General features: G+C 42.6%; 1 protein-coding gene and 6 non-coding genes across 8 annotated transcripts; all 7 read right to left on the reverse strand.

The window, feature by feature from the left end:
- Positions 1–12,094: 12,094 nt before the first annotated feature.
- On the reverse strand, positions 12,095–18,879 carry LOC110501471 (60S ribosomal protein L4-A). 2 transcript variants are annotated; one of them, XM_021579067.2, is made up of 10 exons: positions 18,732–18,879; positions 17,922–18,093; positions 17,603–17,709; positions 16,990–17,128; positions 15,996–16,120; positions 15,660–15,789; positions 15,031–15,187; positions 13,293–13,376; positions 12,832–12,952; positions 12,095–12,251 (listed from the first exon to the last, which is right to left on the reverse strand). In XM_021579067.2, exons 1-10 carry the CDS (start codon positions 18,732–18,734, stop codon positions 12,174–12,176), a joined length of 1,116 nt encoding a protein of 371 aa, XP_021434742.2. In that variant the 5' UTR covers positions 18,735–18,879; the 3' UTR covers positions 12,095–12,173. The 2 variants fall into 2 exon arrangements, with proteins under 2 accessions (XP_021434742.2, XP_036817206.1); XM_036961311.1 differs by having other exon boundaries at positions 18,491–18,804.
- On the reverse strand, positions 13,148–13,215 carry LOC118944154. Its single transcript, XR_005039467.1, has one exon. It is a non-coding gene; the product is annotated as a small nucleolar RNA SNORD18 (small nucleolar RNA).
- Positions 13,501–13,568, reverse strand: LOC118944156. The gene has a single exon (XR_005039471.1). It is a non-coding gene; the product is annotated as a small nucleolar RNA SNORD18 (small nucleolar RNA).
- LOC118944153 lies at positions 15,862–15,929 on the reverse strand. The gene has a single exon (XR_005039463.1). It is a non-coding gene; the product is annotated as a small nucleolar RNA SNORD18 (small nucleolar RNA).
- On the reverse strand, positions 17,263–17,361 carry LOC118944164. The gene has a single exon (XR_005039476.1). It is a non-coding gene; the product is annotated as a small nucleolar RNA SNORD16 (small nucleolar RNA).
- Positions 17,789–17,857, reverse strand: LOC118944155. The gene has a single exon (XR_005039470.1). It is a non-coding gene; the product is annotated as a small nucleolar RNA SNORD18 (small nucleolar RNA).
- On the reverse strand, positions 18,230–18,328 carry LOC118944161. Its single transcript, XR_005039474.1, has one exon. It is a non-coding gene; the product is annotated as a small nucleolar RNA SNORD16 (small nucleolar RNA).
- Positions 18,880–20,105: the final 1,226 nt, after the last annotated feature.

Raw genomic sequence — 20,105 nt, forward strand, 5'->3', positions numbered from 1 at the left:
TAGTCCTATATAATATACAGTATCCCATAGTGCACTAGGATGTAGCCCGATATAATATAATATACAGTATCCCATAGTGCACTAGGATGTAGTCCTGTATAATATACAGTATCCCATAGTGCACTAGGATGTAGTCCTATATAATATACAGTATCCCATAGTGCACTAGGATGTAGTCCTATATAATATCCCATAGTGTACTAGGATTTAGCCCCTACATAATATACAGTATCCCATAGTGCACTAGGGTGTAGTCCTGTATAATATACAGTATCCCATAGTGGACTAGAATGTAGTCCTATATAATATCCCATAGTGCACTAGGATGTAGGCCTATATAATATAATATACGGTATCCCATAATGCACTAGGATGTAGACCTATGGGCCCTTGTCAAGATGGTGCACCATCAGGTCGTCTGGAATCCACTGGATGAAAAGCAGAGATGTAGAAACTAGATTTTATTTCTATGAGTCTACCCATGATTTTACCAATCAGATTGACAGGGTTAGATTCTCTAAATCCCTTCTGTAGATCAAAATGAAAAGTTGGTCCTCCGGAGCTTCCTGTCCTCCATTGGGGACATTATCTCCTCCTCCAGTTGCTCCTTAGCTGGTCCACATAGAGGATCTCTGCGCTCACAAAGCCTCTCAGAGTAGGAGTGCTGATCTTCGATAATCATCAGTGGTGTAAAGTACTTAAGTAAAAACACTTTAAAGTTGAACTTAAATCGTTATTTGGGGTATCTGTACTCTACTATTTATACTTTACTATTTATAACTTTTACTTCACTACATTCCTAAAGAAAATAATTTACTTCACTTCATACTTTTTACCTGACACCACCCAAAAGATACATTTTGAATGCTTAACAGGACAGGAAAATGGTCAAATTCACTCTCTTATCAAGAGAACATCCCCTGTCCTCCCTACTGCCTCTGATCTGGACGACTCACTAGACAGAGAACATCCCTGGTCATCCCTACTGCCTCTGATCTGGACGACTCACTAAACAGAGAACATCCCTGGTCATCCCTACTGCCTCTGATCTGGAGGACTCACTAGACAGAGAACATCCCTGGTCATCCCTACTGCCTCTGATCTGGAGGACTCACTAAACAGAGAACATCCCTGGTCATCCCTACTGCCTCTGATCTGGAGGACTCACTAACAGAGAACATCCCTGGTCATCCCTACTGCCTCTGATCTGGAGGACTCACTAACAGAGAACATCCCTGGTCATCCCTACTGCCTCTGATCTGGAGGACTCACTAAACAGAGAACATCCCTGGTCATCCCTACTGCCTCTGATCTGGAGGACTCACTAACAGAGAACATCCCTGGTCATCCCTACTGCCGCTGATCTGGAGGACTCACTAAACAGAGAACATCCCTGGTCATCTACTGCCTCTGATCTGGAGGGCTCACTAAACACACATGCTTCGTTTGCAAATTATGTCTGAGTGTGCCTCTGGCTTTCTATAAATTAAAAAAACAATATTATGGAGCCATCTGGTTGTTTAAAATAAGCTATTTGTTATTTTACTTTTACAATTAGACTGAACATAAATGCAACATGTAAAGTTTGGTCCCATGTTTCATGAGCTGAAATAAAAGATTTGCATGAAAAGCTTATTTCTCTCAAATTTTGTGCAATAATTTGTTTACATCCCTGTTAGTAATAATTTTCCTTGACAAGATAATCCATCCACCTGACAGGTGTGGCATATCAAGGAGCTGATTAAACAGCATGATCATTACACAGGTGCACCTTGTGCTGGGAGTCAATAAAAGGTTACTCTAAATTGTGCAGTTTTGTCACACAACACAATGCCACTCATGTCTCAAGTTGAGTGAATTGGAATGTTGGAATGTGCAATTGGAATGTTGACTGCCAGAATGTCCACCAAATCAAAAGTTTATTTGTCACGTGCGCCGAATACAACAGGTAGACCTTAGTGAAATGCTTACTTACAGGCCCAATTCCATCTAGATACTGTTGCCCTAGAGCACACAAAAAAACTATACATACCTCGGCCTAAATATCAGCGCCACAGGTAACTTCCACAAAGCTGTGAGCGATCTGAGAGACAAGGCAAGAAGGGCCTTATGCCATCAAAAGGAACATAAAATTCAACCTACCAATTAGGATCTGGCTAAAAATACTTGGGTCAGTTATAGAACCATTGCCCTTTATGGTTGTGAGGTCTGGGGTTCGCTCACAAACACAAATTCATAAAAAATGTAAAACACCAAATAAAGACGTTCAATTCTACAATCACCTAAAAGGAAGCGATTCCAAACCTTCCATAACAAATCCATCACCAACAGAGAGATTAACCTGGAGAAGAGTGTCGTGGGATAATCAGAATTTGTTGGTAACATATGTAAGATGTTTTATATTATCAAATGTGTGTAAAATTACTTCTCATCAAGAATGTTATTTTTGGTATAATACTGTGGCAGGGTTGCAGTATCTGTTCTATGTCAATACTAAGTTGCAGGGCCGCTGAGAGGGGAGAGGTCAAAGTATCATCATGTGTAAACATATCTTTTGCTCCACTGTGTGTGTGCCAGTTCACTCCCTAGTTTTCCCATCGGAGATGGCAGTGTCTGGAATCATTCTCCTCTCCGTGAGTTTGTCCAGGAGGTTGTATTTAGAATTGGTTGTATCTAAATGACAATTTGATATATGCCTGTTTATATCGAGGGTTGGTTTATGGTTCTGGGGTTTGAGTAAGGAGACAAAGCTGAACGATTTATTATGTCTATGCTGTCTTATCCTGTGTGTGTGTCTTTACTATAAAGGACCTCATTTACAATGTGGAAGGGGCTCTCAGAGAATTCATGGTTAGACACTGAATCGATCTGAGAGTCACAGGGTTGTGATAGAGCTCATATAATTAAAGATGGACTTTTATAACTAACTCTGACTTGTGTGTGTGGTTTGCTCCCATGATTTGGTAAATAGAGGAAATTTCCACGACATTTGGCGACGAGGATGGGATGTGAATCTTCACTCGTGACTGTTCCTACGATCTAGGTAAATAAATCGTGCACGAGGGATCCCCTAAACTTGGGATCTCAGGGAGAACCACACTTCAGGAAACGGAGCAGATGGACCAACCTTTGATCTAAGAGGAAGCGAGCCGAGTGGATACCACATCTCGAACTGAGTTTTTTTTTAAGAAAAGGTGAGCGAACACACAGATTTGAAGTCAAGTTTTTTAATTATGCCTGTTACGTATACTCTGAGCGTGAATTCCTTTGTAAGGAAGGCACCTTGGTGGCGTAAGCAGGGCCGAGTCAGAGGAGAGTAATCTGGGGGCTTTGTGGACTCAAAAGATACTCTGCACTGTCCGGTTGCCAGTGACCAAGAGCCCTCCTGACACTGAATTGATCACAGTGGGGATTGGTGCGGTCTGTTTGGGGTGAGGGGCCAGGGGGTCTGTGTGTTCTAGGTGAAACACGGCACTTGGTGAAGCCCTATTGGAAGAAGGACCTCATTCTGTGTATCTGTGTGATTTATCTAAGTGACCCTCAGATGTGGTGAATTCCAATTATTTTAAATGTGATAGCCAGGTATGCCTAGGGTTACTCTGTGTGAGTCGGACCGTTCTGTGTGAGCGGGGTAGGGTTACTCTGTGTGAGTCGGACCGTTCTGTGTGAGCTGGGTAGGGTTTACTCTGTGTGGGCAAACCTTTTGATGTTCTGTGTGGACGTCAGAACAGTTCTATGTGAAAATCTGAACAATCCTGTGTGGATGATCCTGAAAGTTCTGTGTGAGTAACTAAGATTTTTAAAGTTTTATATGGATTCTGTGAATTATTTGAAATTGTGATAAATGGTATGTGTGTATAAAGTAATGCGGGGAGAATGATTAGATAAAATTTAAACCACCCATTCGTAGACGTACGTAGGTTTTGAGTTGATATCTTAAATGGATAATTTGATAAAGATGAAGTGTTTAAGCACTATTACAATAATCTACAAAATCTGGGAAATTGAGCTCTAGAAACTGATTAGAGAGTTGGTTATTTTACCCTAACGATGGAACTATAAAACGCATATGGGATTATCTCCATCTGGGTGAAACATTTGAAATTAAACTGCCCTTAAGGTCTGAACATGTTATAATTTTTCTTCCCAGTATGAGAGAAGTTGCGGGATTTATTGAATAAACTGTTTTCCATAAAGTTAAAGAGAATTCGAGGGATGCTCGATGTAATTTATAATGTTGTACAAAGCCTAAGGTTTTCCATCAAACTAATTATCATTGCGTGATTAATGTGATGTAGTAAAGTAATTGAAATACGTTGCATAAGTAAACAATCTACTTTTACTGTTTCCTAGTCATTAACTGTCGATTTTATTATTTGATTGCTAATACAGTGCCTTGCGAAAGTATTCGGCCCCCTTGAACTTTGCGACCTTTTGCCACATTTCAGGCTTCAAACATAAAGATATAAAACTGTATTTTTTTGTGAAGAATCAACAACAAGTGGGACACAATCATGAAGTGGAACGACATTTATTGGATATTTCAAACTTTTTTAACAAATCAAAAACTGAAAATTGGGCGTGCATAATTAGTACAAATATGATTACTTGACACATTGGAAAGAATCAACAAAAAAACAGAGCGAACTAGAAGGTGATATTTGCCTCTATAGAACAGAATAGGGGACTGAGTCACTGGCTTACTGGTGCTCTTCCATGCCATCCATAGGAGGGGTGAGTCACTGACGGGATCTTCCTGTCTGGGTTGGCGCCCCACCTTGGGTTGTGCCGTGGCAGAGATCTTTGTGGGCTATACTCGGCCTTGTCTCAGGATGGTAAGTTGGTGGTTGATGATATCCCTCTAGTGGTGTGGGGGCTGTGCTTTGGTAAAGTGGGTGGGGTTATATCCTGCCTGTTTGGCCCTGTCTGGGTGTATCGTCGGACAGAGATTCCTGCAAAAATATTATTTGAAGATGGGGGGCTAGGGTCAGTCTGTTATATCTGGAGTATTTATCCTGTTCCGGTGTCCTGTGTGAATTTAAGTATGCTCCCTCTAACTCTCTTTTCACCCTTTTCTCGGAGGACCTGAGCCCTCGGACCATGCCTCAGGACTACCTGGCCTGATGACTCCTTGCTGTCCCCAGTCCACCTGGCCCTAGGACCATGCCTCGGGACTCCCTGGCCTGATGACTCCTTGCTGTCCCCAGTCCACCTGGCCCTAGGACCATTCCTCAGGACTACCTGGCCTGATGACTCCTTGCTGTCCCCAGTCCACCTGGCCCTAGGACCATGCCTCAGGACTACCTACTCTGATGACTCCTTGCTGTCCCCAGTCCACCTGGCCCTAGGACCATGCCTCAGGACTACCTGGCCTGATGACTCCTTGCTGTTCCCAGTCCACCTGGTTGTTCTGCTGCTCCAGCCACAACCGGTGAACCAGAACAGAAGTGTAAATAGAACAGAAGTGTGAATAGAACCGAAGTGTGAATAGAACCGAAGTGTGAATAGAACAGAAGTGTGAATAGAACAGAAGTGTGAATAAAACAGAAGTGGAAATAGAACCGAAGTGGAAATAGAACAGAAGTGTGAATAGAAATAGATGATCATAGAATGTCTCTTCAGATGCTATATTTTTAACCGTGTCAAGTTGACCAATTGAACCGTAATATGATAGGTTTGACAGAGAAGACCGACATAGTGTTTGGAGACCTCCGATCTCAAAGTGGTTGTTCTTCCTTCATTAGATACGGTACATAAATACCACATATCAGCCGTATGTTTCAACGACTGCATAGATGTCACCTACACACATACTGTACGTTCACATCTAACTATCAACTAAGAATAAATGTTTCAAGAGTGGAAGTAAACAAACGCTTCAACTTTTATTTCTGAACCACTGTGTGAAAGAGATGCCATATTGCTGAGTGTACCACTGGAACAGGAAGTGCTGGTGAACACCAGCATCACTGTGGTGTCATGGACAACAGTACACTGTTCAGTACACTGCAGGTTACACTGAACAAGCAATCTACATAAGTCTATGTAGGATTCGTACCAACAACCCCTTCGGCCCACAGTGCAGTGCCTTAACCATTGGTCCATCGAGCCACATTAGTGAGCCATCTTAGTTAACATTTCAAAGAAACACCTATTCCTGCAAGAAACAAACAAAAACAGAAAAAAATAAATGCCTCATACTATTATCAAGGATAAATTCCTTGCATGGCAAGGAGAACCACAAATCAGAGGCTACTGACTCAAAACAAGTCTGGAGAAAAATGTAACAATGAACACATGATTTTCAACAAAAGGAACACAGCCGTGGTGAAACAGAGGTTATTGGTTTGAATAAGCCTAATCTTCATGTACTGTATAACAATATAACCTCAAATATTTAAGTGACGGTAGAGTGAGTGTCATTGATGTGTATAATCCTGTGTCTACTGGTCTCTGTCACCAACTCAACCCATAACGCACATTAGGGCAGTACCACTATAATCCACTAGGTGTCTGGCTTCTCCACACTCGACCATGCTGTCCGGAAGTCCAGTGTAAATAACAGAAGACAATGTATTTCACTGTCATCTAGTCTGCACAGTGTTCTTATATCTGATTAGCTTATGATTCAGTGTTAATTATTTAGTTAATCAAAATGAGCTGGATTAAATTGTTCTTGACAGACAGCGTTAGGAAACACTGGATAATTAATTAGGTTTATTTTTTTATTTAACCAGGCAAGTCAGTTAAAAGAACAATTTATTATTTACACTGATGGCCTACCGGGGAACGGTGGGTTAACTGCATTGTTCAGGGGCAGAACGACAGATTTTTACCTTGCCAGCTCGGGGATTCGATCTAGCAACCTTTTGGTTACTGGCCCAATACTACCTGCCGCCCCAGGTAGCCTAGTGGATTGATTAAACAAGTGGAAGACTGACCGACAGGACACAGAACAGAAGGAAGCCCAAATTAATTAAACTCAACCCGGTCCCCGATGGGAACACGGTCAACAGTACCTTTGCCACAGAGTGAGTATCTAGAAACTTACCCAGCAGAATCATGGTTACATTGACAACATGGAGATATTGGTCAGAAAATGTACCTCAATGCAGGGATGGGGTTTGCTACTGTACTCTACATTTTTGCAGTATTTCAATCTTCTCGATATATCAGTGTGGATAAAGGTCAAGAGTACAGTTGCATATCACATCCCTGCATCGAAGTACATTTTCCGAACAATTTGTTGGGCCAGTAACCGAAGAATCTGTCATTCTGCCCGAGCAAGGCAGTTAACCCATTGTTCCCCGGGCACAGAAGACGTGGGTGTCATTAAGGCAGCCCCCCCCCCCCCCCCCCCCCTCCACTCCAATTCAGAGAGGTTGGGTTAAATGCAGAAGACACATTTCAGTAAACTGCATTCAGTTGTACAACAGACTTGCTATCCCCCTTTCCCAATATCTTGCTCTGGCTCCATGGTGTCTTAATGAAACTATGATTGTGTTCAGACTCCAGTACAGCTCAGTGTAAAGAAGTGTAATGGTAGGGTTGGAATCTGCTGGCTACTACAAACTAAATGTACAGATTTCTATGGATGTGGGAAATGTATATAGTGAACAACAATATAAACACAACATGTAAAGTATTGTTCCCATGTTCATGAGCTGAAATAAAAGATCCCAGACATGTTCCTTAAGTACAAAAAGCTTATTTCTCTAAAATGTTGAGCACAAATTTGTTTACATTGCTGTTAAGTGAGCATTTCTCCTTTGCCAAAATAATCCATCCACCTAGATTAGGGCCCAATGGATTTATTTATGTCCTTAAATTAATGTTAACTTGGTAGAAGTTTAGAAATTGTTTATATTTTTGTCTGTGTATAATATATACTTTAGTTGTTATACGCTATAGATAACGTTATTTTCTGCTTAAATCTATTTTGCATTTTTTTCTACAAATAAATGTTTAAAAGATTATTTGTCCTTTGTTATGTGAACTAAAACAAAAGCTTCTAATGGTAGATTACAATAATCAGTCGCATCTTCATAGCAGTTGAATCAAAGCTGAGCTATCTATGGCAGACGCTCCCTAATTATGACATCAACCCGCGACCATCTGAACCCCACCACACCCCCCCGCAGTTAACAACACCGTTCTGCCAGTCACATTCTGTTAAAGGTCCACAAAGCACACACATCCCTGGGTCGCTCCTCTTTTCTGTTTGCTGCAGCTAGCGACTGGAACGAGCTGCAACAAACACTAAAAGAGTTTTATCTCAATTTCATAATTCAAAGACTCAACCATGGACACTCTTGCTGACAGTTGTGGCTGCTTTGCGTGATGTATTGTTGCCTCTACCTTCTTACCCTTTGTGCTGTTATCTGTGCCCAATGTTTGTGCCCTGTTCTGTGCTGCTGCTGCGTTGCTACCAGTCTGTTGTCTTAGGTTTCTCTTTTCTCTTTATGTAGTCGTGATGTGAGTTTTGTACAAAAAATATATTTTTCATCCCAGCCCCCGTATCCGCAGGAGGCCTTTTACCTTTCAGTAGGCCGTCATTTTAAATAAGAATGTTCAACTGACTTGCCTAGTTAGATAAAATAAAACATCCATGCCAGACAGTACCACACACACAGGGACGATCTCAATGACATACTGACCATGTCACTGCAATCACCGCATTCTTATTCTTAACTCATTCAAGTTACTAAACTAGATCTTAAAACGCCGATGAAAAGAAACGAAACTGTGCAGCCGTATTCATTGACCTGGCCAAGGCTTTCGACTCTGTCAATCACCACATCCTCATCGGCAGACTCAACAGCCTTGGTTTCTCAAATGACTGCCTTGCCCGATTCACCAACTACTTCTCTGATAGAGTTCAGTGTGTCAAATCAGAGGGCCTGTTGTCCGGACCTCTGGCAGTCTCTATGGGGGTGCCACAGGGTTCAATTCTCGGGCCGACTCTTTTCTCTGTATACATCAATGATGTCGCTCTTGCTGCTGGTGATTCACTGATCCACCTCTACACAGACGACACCATTCTGTATACCTCTGGTCCTTCTTTGAACACTTAACTAACCTCCAAACGAGCTTCAATGCCATTCAACACTCCTTCCGAGGCCTCCAACTGCTTTTAAATGCAAATAAAACTAAATGCATGCTATTCAACCGATCATTGCCAGCACCTTCCCGCCCATCCAGCATCACTACTCTGGACGGCTCTGACTTAGAATACGTGGATAACTACAAATACCTAGGTGTCTGGCTAGACTGTAAACTGTCCATCCAGACTCATATTAAACATCTCCAATCAAAAATGTTATCTAGAAATCGGATTCCTGTTTCGCAACAAAGCCTCCTTCACTCATGTTGCCAAACATTCCCTCGTAAAACTGACCATCCTACCGATCCTTGACTTGGGCGATGTAATTTACAAAATAGCCTCCAACACTCAACAAACTGGATGCAGTTTGTCACCAAAGCCCCATCAACCACCCACCACTGCGATCTGTATACTCTCGTTGGCTGGTCCTCACTACATATTCGTCGCCAAACCCACTGGCTCCAGGCCATCATTAAGTCTCTGCAAGGTAAAGCTCCACCTTATCTCAGCTCACTGGTCACGATAACACCCACCCATAGCACGCGCTCCAGCAGGTATATCTCACTGGTCATCCAAAGCCAACATATCCTTTGGCCGCCTTTCCTTATAGTTCTCTGGTGCCAATGACTGGAACTAATTGCAACAAAAAAAATGAATCACTGAAGTCGGAGACATATCTCCCTCGCTAACTTTAAGCATCAGCTATCAGAGCAGCTTACAGATCACTGTACACAGCCCATCTGTAAATAGCACACCCAACTACCTCATCCCCATATTATTACTTACCCTCTTGCACATCACTCAAGTATTAATGTTAAATTGTAATTATTTTCACCTCTAATGGCCTATTTAATGCCTTTACCTTCCTACTCTTCTACATTTGCACACATTGTACATATATCTTTCCATTGTGTTATTGACTGTACATTTGTTTATGTGTAACTGTTTGTGTCGCACTGCTTTGCTTCATCTTGGCCAGGTCGCAGTTGTAAATGAGAACTTGTTCTCACCTAGCCTACCTGGTTAAATAAAGGTGTTCTCACCTAGCCTACCTGGTTAAATAAAGGTGTTCTCACCTGGCCTACCTGGTTAAATAAAGGTGTTCTCACCTAGCCTACCTGGTTAAATAAAGGTGAAATAAAAATATCCTCTGCCTCTCCTTAAAAACCCATTAGATGAGAAAGCCAGAGGTCACTCCCCTCCTCAAATGGGTTTTGAGGAGACAAGAGGACGCAAGGAGTATGTAATTGAGATCTTACCATTTCCACATGTACATACATTAGATACACACCCTCTCTCTCCCACTCTCTGTATAGCGCCTTAGGACTCAACTAGAAAGTCAGTCCCAGTGTTTTCATGTGACTAGGACCGAGATTACCAACTGTTCACCGGTTCACTTCCCTTCACTGATTTGAAAAGGACTGGTACAACATGGTGGAATCTCCCAGTAATGCCTCCAAGACAACACTTTTACATGTGTTGCACACTTGAAAGGGCCGCACCACTACTATGAAGAAAGTAAACGGTCTTAATACAACCCAGCTAGGTGCACAGGTCCAATATAACCCAGCTAGGTGCACAGGTCCAATACAACCCAGCTAGGTGTACAGGTCCAGTACAACACAGCTGAGTGTACAGGTCCAGTATTACAATACAACACAGTGTAATTGGCAGCAATTTCCAAACCCCTGAAGGTACCACGTTCATCTGTACAAACAAGAGTACGCAAGTATAAACACCATAGGACCACGCAGCCGTCATACCGCTTAGAAAGGAGACGCGTTCTGTCTCCTAGAGATGAACGTACTTTGGTACGAAAAGTGCAAGTCAATCCAAGAACAGCAAAGGACCTTGTGAAGATGCTGGAGGAAACAGGTTCAAAAGTTTCTATATCCACAGTAAAACGAGTCCTATATCGACATAACCTGAAAGGCCGCTCAGCAAGGAAGAAGCCACTGCTCCAAAACCGCCATAAAAAAGCCAGAGGTTTGCAACTGCACATGGGGACAAAGATCGTACTTTTTGGAGAAATGTCCTCTGGTCTGATGAAACAAAACTAGAACTGTTTGGCCATAATGACCATCGTTATGTTTAGAGGAAAAAGGCGGAGGCTTGCAAGCCGAAGAACACCATCCCAACCGTGAAGCACGGGGGTGGCAGCATGATGTTGTGGGGGTGCTTTGCTGCAGGAGGGACTGGTACACTTCACAAAATAGATGGCATCATGGAGGTTAGAAACTAATGTGTATTGAAGCAACATCTCAAGACACCAGTCAAGAAGTCAAAACATGGTCGCAAATGGGTCTTCCAAATGGACAATGACCCCAAGCATACTTCCAAAGTTGTGGCAAAATGGCATAAGGACAACGAAGTCATGGTATTGGAGTGGCCATCACAAAGCCCTGACCTCAATCCTATAGGAAATGTGTGGGCAGAACTGAAAAAGCATGTGCGAGCAAGGAGGCCTACAAACCTGACTCAGTTACACCAGCTCTGTCTGGAGGAATGGGCCAAAATTCACCCAACTTATTGTGGGAAGCTTGTGGAAGGCGCACCGAAACGTTTGACACAAGTTAAAACATTTAAAGGCAATGCTACCAAATACTAATTGAGTGTATATTAACTTCTGACCCACTGGGAATGTGATGAAAGAAATAGAATCTGAAATACATCACTACTATTATTCTGACATTTCACATTCTTATAACAAAGTGGTGATCCTAACTGACCTAAGAGGAAATCTTTACTATAATTAAATGTCAGGAATGGTGAAAAACGGAGTTTGAATGTATTTGGCTGAGGTGTATGTAAACTTCCCACTTCAACTGTAGCTAGGTGTACAGGTGCTTTAACAAGCATATGTAAAATAATGTATTTTAACTGAAAGCATTGCATGATCGCTTTCAATTAACAGAAGGTAGCACTCGTTCATTTTAAGGGTCCCTGACGGGTCATGCCAAATCCAAGAGTTATCAAGACTGCAGAAATAAATCGTTTTACTACATATTTTATTTGAAACCATCTCTGAACCCCAAAGTCTGTTAGAAGAGAGCTAGCTGAGTTAGCTGCTCTATGCCTTGGCTGGGGCCGCCTTGGCTGGGGCCGCCTTGGACGGCTTCTTCTTAGGCTTCAGCATCTTGGCCTTGATCTGGGAAGAAAGAGCAGGAAGGTAATGTTTAGTGTTAATGTTTATCTACTTCACTTGCTTTGGCAATTTAAAACATGTTTCCTATGCCAATAAAGCTCTTAAATTGAATTGAGAGCGCGGGGGCCGCGGGAGAGAGACTTGTCATTAGGACAATATAGGATATTGATGTAGGGCTGGGTCAATTTCAATGTATGAATAGAGGTGATAGAATTGTACTTATTTAACTAGGCAAGTCAGAAGCAGAGATCTGATGATATGGAAGGTTGTTCTACTAGTACTCCTATGGTCACATTGTTTAGGTGCAATGGGGAGTATTTCACAAGCTTTATTTCAGAACTTCAGCTAGATATCAGGATTCAGAAACACGGACAAAAGTGGAAGCGCCATGTAGAATTAAATAGCTCATTCTGTTACTCACCACTCCCACACTACAAACATTGATAATTTGGGGTTGTTTCACCACAGATTAAGCCTAGACTAAGACTCCAGGAGTATGCCCAATGGTTAGCCAGTTTCCCTATTATACAGGCCTTCAAATGCAACTGAGAGCCCTAGTCGGCCATTTTGGGTGTCTACTCACAGCCGGGTCATGCAGCAGGATGGCTTGACGTCTGGCTGTCTTGGCGTAGGGGTTCAGCTTCATCATTATTCTCAGGTTCTTCAGGGGGTTCTTCTTCAGGACTCTGCGCCTGATCTTCTTGCTGTGAGGAGGCCAGACAGGTTCAGGAGGGGATCAAATATAGCAGCATTGAGTGAACCTTCATGTTGTTAATGGTAACATTACCAAATGGAACACTTTGTTACATAGTGCACTACTTTAGACCTGAGCCCAATTGGCCCCGATCAACAGTAGTGCATTATGGGGAACGGGTCATTCAGGATGCAACCTATTGGAATAGCTCAGGACTTCCATTCAAATCAGGATTCAGAAACACGGACCTGAAGTGGAACCTCATCAAGGCTTAATGTCACAATGGAGGATAATTCAACATACTACAGTACCCATAATGCTCTGCACAATAGAAAGTGAGCAGGGCTTACTTTGGTGCACGAAGTGCTTTCTGGATCTCCTCACTCTTCAGAATCCTGCTCAGATCTGTGTTGGTCATCTTGTGCATGGGCAGACTGGAGGTGGGAGACAGATGGAGACATGACAGAGGTCAGAGTACAACTGGCAGTACCTCTAAGGTTGTTGGGGGGGGGGGGGGGGGCATGTGGTTTAGCAACAGACCATTAGAGCATTTCATTAAAACTCAGAACTTCTGGTAGATATCAGGATTCAGAAACACGGACCGAAGTGGAAGCTCATCACTGTAGAAATTAAATAGCTCTCAAATCTGTTGATAACCAACACACTAAAGGCCCGTCCTTGAGCACCTCCAACACATTGCTGTTGACCCAGACAAGCACACCTGATTCAGCTGGTCAAGTTACCAAGCCCTCAGAGTTGAATCAGGCAAGTTTGTTCAGGGCTACACACAAAAAAAAGTGCTTTGTTGGGGGCTCTGGATGACTGAGCTGGGGTAACACTACAACATTATGCCAAACTGGTTAACATCACTAATTAGTTTAAAACGACAAACTTCAATTTTCAACCAGTTTTAACCAACTGGTAAGTTACGGCCCAATAGTGAGTACACCCTATACACCGGGAGATCTTAGGACATTACCAAGTCAGAACCGCCGACGTGCCAACGTTTGTTTGTAGCCCACACCGTTCGGAAGCTACCGAACCAACTGGACCCCACTGAGGAAAGGGGATGTTCTACGAACCACACGAGACTCGCCTGACAGGTAACGGATTTTTTTATATATATTTTCAACTATGAAGGTAGTTTAACTACCCCAAAAGGGCATTGTGTAAAAAAATAAGTAATTCCACTATCCCAACAAACAATATTCTATTACTTGGGAGAATATTCTTTAGAGACAAAGTATTTTAACAAACACCTACATTCAACAGTTTTAATGAGTGCATCTCCTTAAAGACACCCATAGCCTACACACATTTACAGTAGCTGCTTGTTATTGTACGTCAAAGCTGCGTTACAGTCAGAGGCTCCATGTGTAACAAGTGAAGAGGGAGATTTCTAATCAACACAAAATGTCATTAAAATGACTGAATTGGGTTGGCTAAATGAGAAGGAGTAGGCTACAATGATCCAACCAACAGGTCAGCTGTTTCGTACTTAGTTGTTATAGACAAGGACGGAGAGCGCAGTAAAATATCCTCAAATTAGCCTTGATACTGTAGCTAGCTTTAGAACGACTTGATTCAGTCAAGACAAGCAGGACCAGATGGTACGGTCGAAACACTTTAGACAAACTGATGTGACAAGCTGCTCCGCCCCTCTCGAGGGCAGGACACCGCCCAGCCACACCCCATACGTAAACAGACCGCCATATATGGGCACAAATGTACACAAACAAAAATAAACCCAATATGCAGCTACTAATGACTTCACTGCGTTATTTAGAAGGAAATCTGTCAATTTATAAATAAATTCATTTTTCCCTAATTATGGATCTCATGACCAAGGATACAGATGTGCATCTGTTGGCATATAATTGGTAGCAGCCCTTCCGTACGCGCCACCTAGCCTGACCGACACGCACGTGCCACCCCACCCACCTAGCCTGACTAATGCTAGTAGTAGCTCAACCTTGATAGGCTACATTGGTTTAAGTAACCCTGGTCAAATTTCTATCAAATCAACAGAACGCCACAAGAGCAGAGTCCAATTAGGATTAGGACAAACGTAACCCTGGTTTTACTGACTTGTAGTCCACCTTGAGAGAGGCAGACTTGCGCCAGGTCCCGTAGAGCTGGTCCAGCTTACGGAAGGCTGATTCGGTCCAGATACAGAACCGACCAACGTGACCACCGGGGGCGAGCCTCAGCAGGTTCAGCTTGTTCACGTTCTGTAGGGTGATGCCTGGTAGAGGGATGGGAGGACAGTTACATTTTAGTATTGAGAAGAGGCACTTCGACATTAAAAAAAATATATTTTTTTTTAAAGAGACTCAAACTCCATTTTCTACACAGTGGCATCTTCAGCGAGACAGTTTCCTTTGAATAGAAGAGGGTCTACATTTGTCATTTAGAGTGGCAGATGCTCTTTAGTACAGAATAACATTCGCCATTATCCTTTTACAGAAAACCCCTATCCATTATTCATGTTCTCTTGTAATGCAAAACAATTTTTTCAAATCATGGCAAAAAAAAAAGGACAACTGATAATGAGGTTTCAGAACACTGAAATCATCGTGTTCAGAAACACAGACCAGAAGTGGGAATCACAGCTACACTGAGGGAAGTAGTGCCCCATTGAGGGAACAGGGTGCCAAAGTAGGAGAAAATGGGAGATCTTTACATGTTCTCAACAGGGCCGAGTAGCCAGTACATACCAGGGATGTTTCTGAAGGCCTTGGTGACACCTTGGTCCTGGTTGTAGATGATGCACGGTCCTTTGCGTTGGATACGCCTGCGATTCCTCATCTTACCTTTGCCAGCTCGCATGCGCTGTGACGCGTACACCTGCACACACACCCAGGGGACACATTAATCTCATCCACTCATCCAAGGACACTCAATTTCACAATCACACCATGGCTCAGGACTTCCATTCAAATCAGGATTCAGAAACACGGACCTGAAGTGGAACCTCATCATTGCCTCATGGTCACTCAGAAGAGGAAAAAGGAACATTGACCAGTGAGACAGTATTAACTAGCTATATTGACCTTTTTGATGTCGTTCCAGGCTTTGAGTTTCTTCAGCAGCAGCACGGCCTCTTTAGTCTTCTTGTAACCCTCCACTTTATCATCAACTACCAGGGGAACCTCTGGGATCTCCTCAATGCGGTGTCCTGAAGGAGGGGAGGCCCTCTAGTTAGAGATTTACAGCCATTTAGTTCCACAAGTATCATCTTGTGAAGAGAGTGAGACACGCTGAAGTTGGGGGATCAAAAGTGCCAGCGTCGTCACGTCACAATATGGTGTTAAAATTGTTTTGTCAACCCACTGTCAGCTACAAGAGTCAGTAAACCATCACTGCTCAGTCATACTCAAGTAACACCATCATAGAGAGTCAGCTTTAATGAATCAACATTTTGAAGGGACAGTTCTGTATTTTGGCAATGAGGATCTTTACTTCCCCAGTCAGATACCATTTGTGTCTGTGTCCAGTATGAAAGAAATAAGATGTTTTGCGAGCTAATGCTATCTAGCGGTAGCACAACAAACTCTACAGGAAGAGATGGCATGCTAGCTATTACAATAGACTTTCAGCCATTGCACAAGCGCTAGATTGCAATTTGAAGGAAGTGCTCTCACCTGACAAGATTGTTCTGCCCCTGAACAAGGCAGTTAACCCACTGTTCCTAGGCCGGCAGGGTAGCCTAGTGGTTAAGAGCGTTGGACTAGTAACCGGAAGGTTGCAAGTTCAAACCCCCGAGCTGACAAGGTACAAACTGTCGTTCTGTCCCTGAACAGGCCGTCATTGAAAATAAGAATTAACTGAAACTAACTGAAAATATATAAGCTCTAGGGAAGCTGAAAAGGGGCACCTTGCCAAAATCCTGATCTCTTTATGATTTCTTAATTACACAACAGGCGTCTAGCAACAAGTGTCTTACCTAAAAATGAGACCTTGTAAAGGTATTTAAAGGTACATATTTACACTGGTAAGAAGACTAAGCTATGCAGTGAGTACCACAGAGCACGGTGGGCGGCATACCTTTTGACATGACGAGTGCGGGCAGGGCGGAGGCGGCCAGGGCAGAGCATATGGCGTAACGCTTCTGGGTAGTGTTGATCCTGCGGTGCCAGCGGCGCCACGTCTTGGTGGGGGCGAACATGCGACCTCCACGACACATCTACAGTCACAGGGGTCAAGGAACGGCTAAACAACGCATTAAGATCGTTATCTTTTTGGCCGGTTTTTCAAACATTAAGTGGTCTTTAGGACTAGTCTGTCTCGGAAACCGGCCCTAAATGAATTTAGGTGCTTTGCTCAGACTCAATGGTCGTCAGCCACTTGTGCCAGCATACGACATCAGGCATAATGTCACTGTTCACAGTGTAGGACGCAAATTACACCATCACTGCAAGCCCCTTGAATGTCTAGTCCACCTCAGCATGCATTACCACCAGGGCATTGTTCATTAGGCAACAAACGGATGAACACTAAAACAGTGAGGTGCCACCTGTACTTGTACAATCAGAAACAAATTAACTCAAATGAACAGAAACAAAGTCACAATGAACAGAACCCCGGTAGCACATTTATACCTGATGGACATGGCAAGATTAATAGGAAATGTTTAATTTAGTCTGTCAGAGAAGGATACATTTCCGAAGGCTCCCTGGCCGGAGCGGTGGGTACCACCTCCCCTCACACGAGGAATACGAGCCACGGCTCTGCCTGTACCCCAGGACTCCGCGCTTGTCTGATGACCTGGAACCCAGAGTGCATTAGAACATGTCCTCTATACATACCAAAATAGGCTGCTATTGGTTTTATGGTACAGACAAAGCCCTTCAGAACTTCTAGTATAATCACTGCTTTCAGAAACACGGACCGAAGTGGAAACTAATCATTAAAGCTTGCAACCTGTCTCCAAAAAGCAACGTTTATTTGATTGAATACATGCTTAAACAGTCACTCACCGGCCAGTTTGCTGACAGCATAGGGCTGACGGTTGTTCTTGCGCATGTTGGTGTGTACAAAGTTGACAATGTCCGGGCGGATGGGAGCCTTGAACACGGCAGGCATAACGACATTTTTGCCAGAACTCTCTCCTTTCTCGGAGTAGATAGAGATTAAAGGCCGGGCACAAGCCTGGGGAAGACAAAGGTCAGGGAAATCTGATAAATCTTGCAGTAGGTTACAATGTACCCAATCGCATGTTGATAGTTAAACATGTCAGATAGGACTCTGTTGGTTAACTTTAGCTAATATAGCTAGTATGTAATCTTGCTCAGATTCAGCTGTCGTCATTCACTTGCGCCAGCATATGACAGTAGGCATCTGTCGACTGATCGCAAAGTAGGACGCAAATTACACCATCATAGCAAGTAAATGTAGTTAAGTACTGCAATATATTAAAAGTAAAATCACGACATACTGGCATGTTTGTAGGTAGCACACCTGGCAAAGGTCTAACTGAGCTATGGTTAACTAAGTACATATTCAAAACAGTTTAATGAAGAAAGGTATACTGGTTTACGAATCTCACCTATAATTGAGCAAACCCGGCCTGTGGTTGCAAGGAAAGTACATGTGACTTGGCTAGAACCGTGCCCATCCAAAATGTCGCCTCGTGTCAGCTTCGTTCAGATTCGACATGGAATGAGTTAAATGGCATTGCCTTGTAAAGATTGTAGCGAGACAAGTGTTCGGTTTGCGACTATACCTTGCTCACTAACGCTGACGCCAAATGGTATATACAAATGAAACAAATTAGCTAGGATTCTCACCATTTTTATATTTGTGTTTCGGCTCCCCGAGAACCAGGCTCCTCACTCAATGGAAGATACAGTAGAAAAGGAAGTTGGCAATGCAACTCACACGATATATGCTTCCGACGTCGTCACACTTCCGGCAACTGTAACGTTAAATAAATGCAATACTATAGAGGCAAATATTTATATTCTAAGTCAATATACATTTCTCCAGTTAAATATTGAAATACTATACAACGGCGAAAACAACTTTCATAAATGGGACAATCTAGGTCTCTACTGTGCAATACGGCGGAGGAAACAAGGGTGGTGACCGGACTACTTTCGTGATAATTATTTATTTTTCATAATTAAATGTAGTTACCACATGTTCCAAAATACTTATTTTGTCTTACAAGTAAAATAGTTATTGATACAAATAAAAAATGAATTGTGTTCGTTGTGCTGACTGATATTATGACGTTAAGAATTCACTGGCTGTTTTCGCGCCAACGTCAAGTGAAATCGTCAACTGCCGTCACCGTTTTCCAACTTTTATTTAGGATTTTCAGACTTAAAAACATATTTTTATGTATTTAACTATGCTAACTATCTACCTAATGAAATGTGCTCCAGGATAATCAACAATGCTTTACAGTTTAAAAAAAAATGTATTCTTCAGTGAGGTAATGTTTTCAAATGTTTGTCTAGCTTGTTAACATAAGTAATCTATCTGTCTCTTTTCAATCTTTGCCTGTTATTGTTTTGTAACTAACTAGCTTAGTTAGTTAAGTTTACTAACGACAGACATATGTTAGCAAGCTAACTAAATAAGCAATGTTTTAATGCGTTTGAATTCAGAAATCTTCAAGATGAATGCAAATAATCCAGTATTTATGAGGAAGATATCCAGACACTGAGAGGGAATCCTTCAACGTTACCTGACATCTACAGTGGCAACAGACCAGTCTTCACCTGTGAGAAAACGACGTGTTTTTTTTTGCTAGCTTTACTGAAGAGTTGCAATCAATCAATCCACCCTATTTATACAGATATTTCCATAATTAGTTTACTTGTATATATCCAGCCAAGCATCACCATGTCCTGAGACGTCTTAGTGTCCAGTTCAAGATAATTGGCAACTCAGAAATCTCCAACTTCAGTGCGTTCAAGACAACTGGCAACTCAGAAAAAACGAGCTCCCTTTGGGAAAAATCGTTTTGAACGGTCATCCAACTCGGAATTCCAAGTCAGGAACTCGGCCTCTTTCTAGAGCTATGAAACCCCATTTTCCAACCCAGGTTGGGCTGGCCTTGGTGGGCTGCAGATTATGCGTGTTGAAGCTATGTGGTCTGCAAGTCTCATGGTATGTCCGCGCTACCTGTAGACGTTTGTTGGTCTCATGTATTG

This window comes from Oncorhynchus mykiss, chromosome 2, assembly GCF_013265735.2.
Source record: "Oncorhynchus mykiss isolate Arlee chromosome 2, USDA_OmykA_1.1, whole genome shotgun sequence".
Lineage (NCBI taxonomy): Eukaryota > Metazoa > Chordata > Actinopteri > Salmoniformes > Salmonidae > Oncorhynchus > Oncorhynchus mykiss.

Bases quoted from the DNA above. Each gene is read 5' to 3' on its own strand.
- LOC110501471 (XM_021579067.2), bottom strand. The intron at 16,121-16,989 runs GTATGCCGCCCA...CCCCTCCTTCAG, and splicing joins CGCACTCGTCATGTCAAAAG to GACACCGCATTGAGGAGATC. The intron at 15,790-15,995 runs GTCAATATAGCT...GTGTGTGTGCAG, and splicing joins CCTGGAACGACATCAAAAAG to GTGTACGCGTCACAGCGCAT.